General features: G+C 33.0%; 1 protein-coding gene across 1 annotated transcript; it reads left to right on the top strand.

The window, feature by feature from the left end:
• Nucleotides 1-5,582: 5,582 nt before the first annotated feature.
• LOC116024766 (histidine decarboxylase-like) lies at nt 5,583-8,923 on the top strand. Its single transcript, XM_031265757.1, has 5 exons — nt 5,583-5,744; nt 6,310-6,553; nt 7,201-7,435; nt 7,531-7,724; nt 8,033-8,923. The coding sequence occupies exons 1-5, from the start codon at nt 5,721-5,723 to the stop codon at nt 8,740-8,742; spliced, it is 1,407 nt and encodes a 468-aa protein (XP_031121617.1). The 5' UTR covers nt 5,583-5,720; the 3' UTR covers nt 8,743-8,923.
• The last annotated feature ends 2,917 nt before the right edge of the window (nt 8,924-11,840 follow it).

An 11,840-nucleotide genomic window follows, 5' to 3' on the forward strand; every position in this document is an offset into this window, starting at 1 on the left:
CAATTTGGTGCTACATTTGGAAAATAATAAGGTAGTCATTTAATAACGTTTAGTTCAAATGTAACTCTAGTTTACGATGAGTATTTACTGATTATTAAAAAAAAAAAAGAGCATGCAATATTACATTATTGGTTTTAATTATGAGTATTGATTGGATTGGTTGAGTAACTTTAAATTTTATTTTGTGTTTTAATTTTAATAAATTAATAATTTTTTGTTGAATTCTTTTTGTTTTGTTTTGTTTTTTTTTTTTTGTTGTGAACTTAAAATTACTTTTTTTTTAAAAGAACTTATTCGACTGATCACTATACCTAATGAATCAAAGAAATCCTATAGCAAATAAGAGTTAAAATAAGATGGGGAGCTTGTAGAGATATTTGCTTATTTGCAATTTTAAATTATAATTTGATGAATAAATGTTTTGTGTATTTTTAAAAATTGTTTTTTTTTTGTTGTTGGATATTTTTTAAAGTTCAAGTATGATTATTTTTTAAATTTAATAGATGTATATACTTCAATATGATTCATGATATGGATTATTTGTTTATGATTAGATGTGATTATTATATTTTGATCATATTTAAAACTTGTTGAAGTTCAATTGTAATTGTTTTGTTCTAAAATTTTGAGTCTTAAAATTTTTGGATGCATGCATTGCTAAATTATGAAGTTCTTTTATTAAAAATTATAATTATAAAAGTATTCTCATTTTATTCCACGCTCCTTGATACATCGATTGACCACTAAATTTAAGGAGTAATCCACTTTTTCTCTGCCTTATTTTACCACGTAATAGGAGTAATACGCTTGTCCTGCGCTACCAAACATGCTATTAGGGAGTAACCCAATTTCTCCCCCTCATTTTACACATAACGGGAGTAATATAATATAACAGTCTCGTAAGCCAAACATGCTATTAAGGAGTAATCTACTTGTTCTCTTCTTCACTTTAGCACATAATGGGAGCAATTCTCATGTCCTGTCAGCCAGACAAGCTATTAGGGAGTAACCCACTTTTTCTCCCCCTCAATTTACCACGTAATGAGAGCAATACTACGCATGTCTCGTCAACCCAACATGCTATAGGGAGTAGCCAAATATCTTATAATGGAGTAACCACTTTTTCTCTCCCTATTTTACCACACATAACGAGAGCAATACATACATTTGTCCTGCCAACCAAACATGCTATTAGAGAGTAGCTCACTTTTTCTCTGCCTTGTTTTACCATGTAACGAGAGTAATACTATACATTTGTCCCGTCAACCAAACATGCTATTAGGGAGCAACTTTTTCTCTTCCTATTTTACCACGTAACGCTTTTTCTCTCATTTTACCACATAACAAGAGTAATACCATATCCCGCCAACCAAACATACTATTAACGAATAGCTCACTTTACTCCTCCTCCTCTTATTATTATTATTTTTTTCCTAATGCAATATAGGTTAGGTGACAGAAATAATACTGATAGAGATTATATATAGTGAGGATCTTCTTTGAGTAAATGTGAAATGAGACTTTAGTATATTCTCTGGATTGTGGTTGGTGGGTGTCGTTCCCGAGAATTCTCCAAGTCTATTCGGCGGACACGCGTGATAGCTCTTCAGTCGTTTACTACATTTCATTTTATTCATTGACTTTGAACAATATTGGATGATGTGAATTGTGATTGGCCTCAAATCTAGGTAGGTGGAGCCGTGGATTGGAAATTTGGAACACACAATAAATTATTACGGATTATTATTATTATTATTATTATTTGCATATAGTATCCGACATGACTATATTATTGCGATACTAATTCAATTTTGATATGAATTTTGTGGCAAAGTTTTGATTTTTATTTAGGAGAGATCTAGCTAATATTGTTAATTTTTTCTCTATAAAAATATAATATAACATAATTAACAGAATATGCAACAAGACATAATTTTCCATAATCTAACAAATATTCTTAAATCAAGAATGGATTAGTGCATAAAATATTCTTAATAATTAGTTAATTATATTAAATACCCACAGTTTTTCATAAAATATTTGCCACTTACTTGCATTTTAGATTACGGCTTCACATAAAGCATGTGACAAACAACACCCCCCCCCCCCAACCCAGGCACTACTACCCAATATTCTGAACTTAGGTCAAGAGTTTTTTTTACCTTAGAAAAAGTAGAAGTGTTCTTGTTTATTTTGTAGTTACTATTGGAACTTGTTGAGACTTGAATGGTCGAGTCCAACATTTTGTTATAGAAACATGACGTTGACGGTTATGCAAGTATAAAAAATAAAGTTGTGCGTTCACTACTATCTGCAACTTTTGGGGTAATGAAAAACATGCTATACGCAATTGAGGAGTGTAGATGTTGGGAGGGAATTGTTAGGTGGAGGTTTGGAGAGCCGAGTTCAAGATCCTACCATCGAAATGTGATGTTACGCATTCGCTACTAGGTATAACTTTTAATATAACGGTAAGTGTTTGATCTGGCACATTTTATTTGTATTTAATGCTTAATTAATTGACTACCTAGGAATAATTTTTAACCATTTGTAATTATTTAAAAGCTAAGATAGCTCACCTATAGATATTTAAAAAAAAAAAATAATACTTCGACATCATTTATTCGAGTGCCTCTTGCCAAAAACATAAATGGTTGATGTATATTGTTTATATCAAATAGTTTATAAAAGATGGAAAAGAAGTGGTTTCTCTAGATTTGCCTCTCCCTCTATCTCCTTCTTTTGCATGGTAACACTATTGTGAGAGGCACAAAGAAAAATACAATATTTGAATAATGGACATAACTATTAGAAGGGCATTAACGAAATATGCTAGAACTAAGTGCTTAATATTATTAAAGAGTCATTTATACTCTGATCCGTATTAGTTAGAATATATACATAGATTGTATTGATTAAATGCAGAAAGTAATATCAAAGACTTGTTATGACAACTGCTCGTGCCATAAGTACCCCATCACACTATCATCATCATGTCATATTTCTTATATAGACATGCACCAAAGTCATTATTTTCCTTGGTATACATATACATACATACAAACTAAAATTGTTTTAAAAAAAAAAAGTTGGGTGTTAAAAAAACTTAGGTGGCAAGTAAACGAGTAGTTGAGACAAACTAAAATATTTCCAAAGACATATATAATGGTTAAGGTAAGATATCCCAAACGTGTATTTTTGTCTTTGATTACAAATAGCGGCCTATTCAATAACCTAAGAGATGATGTATGTAAGTATGTCTTATTCAACTAATATTTAGCTTGAGTTGTAGTAGTTGAGCCCCACTTTGCTTTCGTCTCCTCGCTCAAATTGTGACTTTATCAACTGCACATACATTAGACCGACCAATCTTCACATAGTTGGGTTCTCATCCAATTATATTATTTTCTTAATATAATATTTTCTGATCATGAGCTTAATTATCACTTTGTCAAAAGTTATAACTAAAAGCAAATGCTCAGATCTATCATTTGCAGTCAACCAACTGTGTAAACATATAGAAAATCGAAAGTCAACTAGTGGTTATATTTGGTTATATTGTGTTTCTTGGGTCCAATCTTGTGTCTTGGGTCTGTAAGAAACCTGCATTGCAGCCTAGCTGATCGGCTCAAACTAAGAAGGCCAAGGTAGCTTGCTTTTTCTGATTTTAATTGGGCTGGTTGTCATGAAAACCGAAAGTTAACTAGTGGTTATGTTGTGTTTCTTGGGTCCAATCTTGTGTCTATAAGAAACCTGCCTTGCAAGCCTAGCTAGGTTGTCATAGCTGATCGACTCAAACTAAGAAGGCTAATAGGTAACTCCCACAGGGAATTGAAATTGGAACATTGTGGCTACTAAACCAACTAACTAACCAATTTAGCTAGGGTTACCTTGTATTATTTTCGTATACTTAAGTAATAGTCAACGTTACGTTTCGATAGTAGGATGTTGGGCTTCGCCCACTAAACTTCCGCCCAATAAATTGAGATCTAAACTTTTCACCTCATAAATAACATTTAAATTTTGGGCATGAAACTTTCAAAATAGAAGGAAGATCCGTAGTATTGTTTAACTTATATTCCCGGCCTCTATGCCACCTCAAAACCGAGTTGACATTATGAAACATTCAAAATAGTGTGTTGCTAGTACCACAAATCAAATTTGATTTGGAATTGGAATAGGGACTTTGTTTAGTAAATGAAGAATTGCTCCAATTTTTCTAAAAATTAAAAATCAGAAAAATAAAAAATTGAAAAGTAAACTACTTGTTCATTAATATAATTATATTCAATTCTCCAAATTCGTAATAACTTTCTCCGATCCATTCCTTCACTCTTGTTTGTTTTTGAAGACTTTATAACAAACACAATTCTCCATTTGGGGAAATGATAACATGGATTAACAATGCTAAAGAGTAGCAAGACTTGAAGCGATAAAATATCAACAATATTTAGGCATATTTCTCCCTCTCTTCTTCTTTATTACTAATCCCATCAACAACATTTAGGCATATTTCTCCCTCTTTTCCTTATTATCTTTGTAGTAGCAGTAGTTGTTGTTGTTAAGCGCTATTGATGGAACAAATGTGGCAGCTTGGACACCGATATCAAAACAAAAGGTGTACCGCTGTAATTTATTTAGTAATATATTTTAATTAGCTTTTGTTACATTTTACATATTTAGTATTAGTGTTTTGAATTTTTTTTATTTGTTTTGTATCTAAAAATTGAATTTGGAAAATTAGAGAAATGAAAAAGTGGAGAAATAAAGAATGAAAAAATTAAAAATTGAAGAAATGAGAAACAAAGAAATGAACTAAACAATATATAAAATATTTCATTAGGTCTAACTCATCAAAATTTCACACATGTTTTTATGTTAATCAAGACATGACTTTTCCGAAGTGCAACTCTGATCTTTCTAGGCAACCTATTATTGGTAAGTTAGTTGCGTTTACCAAAACCATTGAATGCATAAATTTACTATTAATATATTCTATTATAGCAAAATTACAATCTCCCGCAATAAAACGTATCTTATTAAAAATAGGAAGTATTACATAGTATCTAGTACCAGGCCATTGGCGCAACAATACTACTTATTTAGCCAAACTCCTCAAATTACAAGATTATCCTTCCCCCTTTTATTTTTAGTATACGAAATATTTTACTAACCGCAGTGGAAGAAATCATCCTCTCAAAAAAAATACTTATTAATATACTTTCATATATTCATACATATATAGCACTATATACAAGGATGTTGTCGTGTATCTAAAATATACAATGTTTTTTGTACTTTTGTATATGCTTGCAAATTAGGTAGACTATATGCGAGCTCGGTCTTGTGTTCAAATAAACATTGCGGGCCGCGGGGACACTATTGCAGGCAGGACACGAAGGTGTAGAGAAATGAGACCAATAAAATATAGATTTTGTAAAATAGAAAAAAAATAAAAGTAAAAAAGGAAAATAATTAGCGTGGTTGTTGGCCAAACCATTATAGGTTGGAAACTATAAATATTGGCATCTCCGAATCCTTAATCTCACCTCAGCTCTAACGTTGATTGTCTGCTTTCGTTTACCTGAAAGAAGATCGTCGGAGAGCCTTCCAGCTAGCACCTCACCGGCCACCACCTACCTTCACGTCCGGTTTTCGGTTGCTAAAGAACAAAAACAAAAAGGATTATTGTTGTTCTTACAAGTGTCTCTAAGAATAGAATGGGTACCCTTGCATTTGATGAGGTAAGATGGTGACATGCAGGGGAGATAATGGTGTTTTTGTTAGTTGTCAACTTCATTATTTGCATGGCTCTTTTCAAAAATCATTTTTCAGATTTTCGAGTTTTATTAGATTCAATTAACACGACTTGTGATTATAAGGCACGATCATAATGTTATAACCTTACTTCAATTTTTTGAGTTTTCATTTTACTTGTTTTCTGTTATCTGTTTTCTACTCGGTGCCTTTTCTTTTCAAGTATGCAAAGTAAATATATTCTCGATCTATTTTTTTCTCTGATTTTTATTTGTTCAGAAAAATGTTTAATTTTTTTAGATACTAGATTACAATTTGTGAAAATTTTATAACACAATTTATACTAAGACTACTTTTTTTTTTTTTAAATTTTTCTATAAAAAAAATTCTTCCATTACTAAACCCACCCTGAATTTCTTATTGGGTTTTGGGTTATGAAAATATGATCAAGAAGTGCATTACTTTTTGTTTTTTTTTGTTTTGTTTTTTTGGTTATTTTTACTTATTTTTGTGAAGAAAACTAACGATAAAACATGCGATATGTTTATAAAGGATTTCATGCCAATGGGTGTTGCCGCACCGGAAGCTCTGCTCCCATTCTTTGTGCACAATGGGAGTTTCAAGAATGGAGATTTCTTGGAGAACAAGAAAATGAAAATGGCTGCTCCGCCGCCGGCGAGGAAGAACATGCATATCACGGTGACGGAGCCGCGGTCCAAAGACGACGAGGCTCGCCTGAAATGCATTCTGGGAAAATATCTCGACACCATTTCTCAGCGAATTAATTACCACATAGGTACCGTATCTCCTCACTTTCCATTCATTAAATAATCACTTTCCTCTTTTGGAAGTTTACCCACAAAAGATAAAATCCCTATCTCTCAACTTATCAAGATTTCATAATTGTCCCGACAGGATTGTGTAGGAGTAAATTAGTCATATTTTTTTACTGCAAACAATTTTGAGTTAAATAAACTCTTATTTACATTCATTCACATTTTCTTATAAAAAAGATTAGTGGTAATTAACTTGAGCCGGCTATCTTCAAACAAATCAAATACATAAAACGAGTCACAAAAGGAGACAGATAGAATAGTATCAAAACATGAACTAAAATTCTAAAAACTACATCTTTGAACAGGTCTCTTCAAAATAATTCCATAATGTTCCTTTCTAGCTTTTATATTTCTCTTTTCGTCGTTATTAGCAGTTTGCTTTCGTGAAATTAATTGCTCAATATTGCACGTTGTGAATTGTGATGTGATATATATACCAGCTCAAATTTGACCACGCCCAATAGTGCAGGATAATCATAACAAAAGAAATAGTAATAAAAGCATCATTAGAAATATATATTATCCTCACATGAAATATAAGTATTTCTAAAGAAAGAAAGAAAGAAAGATAATAATAATCGAATTAATTTTTTTTGGATTTGTGCAGGCTACCCGGTGAACATAGTGTATGATCACTATGCAACTTTGGCACCATTAATGCGTTACCATTTGAACAACTGTGGTGATCCATTCATGGAGAACACTGTGGATTTCCATTCCAAAGATTTTGAAGTTGGGGTTTTGGATTGGTTTGCTGAGCTATGGGAGATTGAGAAGGATGACTATTGGGGTTACATTACAAATGGTGGCACCGAAGGCAATCTTCACGGGATTTTGTTAGGGTTAGTTTTTACTGGACGTGATAATAATATATGATACAATTATATATGTATATATCAATATATATATTGACTGATTCTTGAAATTATTTTTATAGGAGAGAGGTACATCCCGAGGGAATACTCTATGCATCTAAGGAATCACACTACTCGGTGTTCAAGGCTGCAAGGATGTATAGAATGGAAGTGGAAGGAATCAACACAATGATCAATGGAGAAATGGACTATGATGATTTGAGATCAAAGTTGCTTCTCAACAAGGGCAAACCCGCCATCATCAATGTCACTATTGGTAATTTCCTTTTAATTTCTTCCTTCTTCTTTTTTCACAGGTAGATAAACCAAGACATAAGTTGTTCATAATTGATTGATTCAAAAAAAAAAAAAGTCAAATCAGTCTAGATTGTCCTTAGTTGATCAGTTCAAACTAAAAGACTAATAAGAAGACTAATAAGAGATAAATCAGCATAAGTTCTGACTCTGTTACAATGTAGTATATGTGGGAGTGTTAATCGGGACACCGGATGCCACTTGACCACAAGTCTTTGGCTTGTCTATGGTTATCTGATTTGTGGACTTATGTGTGTTCATATGTTGCAGGAACAACCTTCAAAGGGGGCATGGATAACCTAGATGTGATCATAAAAACACTGGAAGAATGTGGGTATTCGCAGGATGAATTCTACATCCACTGCGACGCAGCGCTGTCGGGTCTCATCGTCCCATTCCTCAAAAACGTGCCCAAAATCAGCTTCAAGAAGCCAATCGGAAGCGTCACAATCTCCGGCCACAAGTTCCTAGGATGTCCCATGCCATGCGGCATCCAAATGACCAGAAAATCCCTCATCCACAACATCTCCCGGAACGTCGAGTACATCGCCTCCGTCGACGCCACCATCTCCGGCAGCCGCAACGGCCTCACCCCCATCTTCCTCTGGTACAGCCTCAGCACCAAGGGCCGCGCCGGCCTCCGGAAAGACGCCGAGCGCTGCGTGGAAACCGCCAAGCACCTCCGCGACCGCCTCCAGGCTGCCGGCGTCAGCGCCATGGTCAACGACAACGGCATCACCGTCGTGTTCGAGCGGCCGCCTGACCGCGAGTTCATCCGCCGCTGGCAGCTCTCCTGCGTCAGGGACATGGCCCACGTCATCGTCATGCCTGGCGTCGCCACAGAGGCTATCGATAACTTTTTCAATGACCTGGTACATGAGAGGGCTAACTGGTATCGAGAAGAGTGGGGCCGTCAACCTCCCTGCCTGGAGGATGATCTTGGCTCACATAATTGTTACTGTCCCCTTCACAAAGTTTGATTTTTTGTTTCGTTTTGTTTTGTTTTGTTTTTACTTCTTTTAACCTATAAAAAGTGTAATGTGATTCAACAGGGGACCAAAAATAATCTTTCATTCTATGATTCATCATACAAAAGTTGTATCCTAATTACCCTTGTCAAATGTGGTGGAGTCAAGTTTTGAATATTAATGGTCTTTTATGTAAGGTCATCCATATTGGTTTAATTTAACCATTGGAATAATTGTAAAACTTTTTTTTTTGTTTGATTATACTTATACATCAATAAATAGTTGTTTTTTATTTGATACAATGAAATACTTTACTGCTCACAAGATTTACCTCAGTTAAAAATCAACTTATTTTATCTGTTCAGGCAACATGCTAACAACAATGAAAACAAGTAGATTTAGGTCAAAAGTAGGTAATGTGGGAGACTGTCCTACTTGAGACGTGTAATATTTTTTAATGCATTTATACAAAAAAATAGTATTGTATTTTAACTAAAAAGTATTACCCCGTAAATGTCTTGCATAAGAAGATCTTATGCAATATTTATTTTTGTGCATGTAGTGAACATCAGTTATCCCATTCTGAGGTTAATCTGAATTAGATAAGAGTAACAAGCATAAAACTTGTCTCTTTTTTGTATGAGGTGAAACTATCTAACATGATGTATACATTAATCTTTCTTTTTTTTTTTTTTTTTTTTGAGTACATGTATACATTAATCTTTAATTTGATTAGAATTTAGGATAAATAAGATGGATCACATTTTAAAAGTCCAATAACCTGATCAAATACTGCAAAAATATTTGGGCCATACTGTTTTCAGACAGCCTTGATATCTCTGAAGGAGTTATCTATTGGGCTGTACAAGTCCAATGTTGTTGATGCCGTATGAAGTACTAAAGGCAATTTATATCGTGGACTATTGTGGATCCTAAATCAAAATGATGTCGTTTTGATCTTTAAATTGTAACGGATTCTCAGTTTTCTGTTCTTCATGTTTATACATAGTTAATAATATATTTTGGGTATAAAATTCACACACTTAAGGTACAGAATTACGTAACATAAGACACAGGAATTGACAACGTAAGACACATACACATGTTATATATTTACTTATTTTCAAATCTAATTTAGGTAGATACTTTGTATTTTATAGGCATAGAATTTCACAACAGAATACATAAATTCAAAACATAAGACACATAATATATGATATGTTACACAACTACGAATTTATTATAGGTACAGAATTCATACTCTTAATACAAGACACAAATACTCACAACACAAGATACATACACATTATACATTTACTTATTTTACATTTTTAATGGCAAATTTACCTACTACTTTGTTTTAGGTACAAAATTTTATAACACACATGACACAAAAATGCGAAACACAGGACACATACACATGTTATGCATTCACTTATTTTCAAATCTGATTTAGGTGGAAAATTTATGTTTCATACGCACATAATTTCACAACACAAGACATAAATTCATAAATAAGACACACAATATGTTGTGTGTTACATAACTACTAATTTATTCTAGGCACAAAATTCAAAAGTGTAATTAGACCTTAAACACATTAACATATCATTTTGATACATTCATATCCAATAGCCGATCACCTATTGACAATGCCCGGTAATTCAAATTCATATGATTAAATCAGTCGCCGACGACCGTTTTTCGATCACCCAGTCGCCTTCTTCATCAATCAAAGAAGACAACCAGCGTCGCCTTCTTATATTAAAAATGTATTTTATTTTGCCATTAGAAATGAATCGGGTCTCAATTTATCAATCTTGACTAGAACTTTCGTTTGGGTTTGGACAATAATTTGCAGGGTTTGAACACCTATACATGGTCCCCTCAATAATTTGCAGGGTTTGAACACCTATACCTTGTGCCAAATTGTGCCATCCATTCATATGCACAATGTATAAGGTGTCTCTTCTGCAACCGAGGGGGCAATTTTCTTATTTTTCAACACATTTTATTGGTGTTTTTTTCTTCTTCTGATCGAGGGCTGGAAGGCTGGAACATTCTTCAAACGCATTAATTGTTAAGATTTTGATGTGTTAATTATTGATTGATTATACTAATATTGTTTAGATCATAAATTTCATATGTTTAGTGTGTTATATTTGATGCTATAGCTGATAGCACTATTTATAGTATGCAATATAAGACATGCAATTTTTAAAATTAATTGTGATTCACTAACGCTTACTATTATGCCATAACTAGTATGTAGAAAGGTATAGCTAGTAGCATATACGTAATATGGAGTAATACATTATGGTATGCAATTTTTACATTTCGAACCCACATGCCGATAGCTCATCCCACTAAGGTGTGCTTTCAATAGGGTTTGAACCTATATATGACCTGCTTTCAAATTTGAGAACATTGCACGCTAAAAATTATAACTAGTAACTAACGTACAACTTTATTTTCTTATACTTGCATGGTAGTCAACGCTGTCACATTTTGATAGCTGGATACTGGACTACTCGGCTCTCCCAGCCTTTGTCTAACAAAATTATACAAATAAAATTGACATATTTTAGGGTTTTGTTTAGAAATTAGGAAATTAATTTTGTGTAGTCTTTAAAAAAAAAATTCTCTTTAGTTGTCTACCCATTTAAGAAATTAAAATAAAGTCAAGAAAAAATATTCACTTTTAGTGAAAGGAAAGAAGTTCCAATCCATTTTTGTCGAAAACGTCTTTCAAGATTTTTACTTGAGAAGATATTTTCTTAATCATTCTCTCATACTCGTATTAGCCTATACCGGGAACTAAAAAAATATTGGGCCAAATGTTGGTTGAAATGAATGGTTCATATTATTTTGATTTTAATATTTTTTTCACTATTTTTCATACCTTACCCTCTATTACATCATTTACTTTTCTTAGCATTATGTTATTGTAAACTTTAGTAACAGAATATTTCGTTAACTATTTATTATTCTTAACTTATTGATTTTCATAAGGAATGTCTTAGGTTTGAATCCCATTCAAATCACAACCCGTTTCGTACACCGTAATTTGGTTGTAATTGAATTGAAATTCAATGAAAACCTCAATTACA

Source organism: Ipomoea triloba, chromosome 7 (genome assembly GCF_003576645.1).
Source record: "Ipomoea triloba cultivar NCNSP0323 chromosome 7, ASM357664v1".
Classification (NCBI taxonomy): domain Eukaryota; kingdom Viridiplantae; phylum Streptophyta; class Magnoliopsida; order Solanales; family Convolvulaceae; genus Ipomoea; species Ipomoea triloba.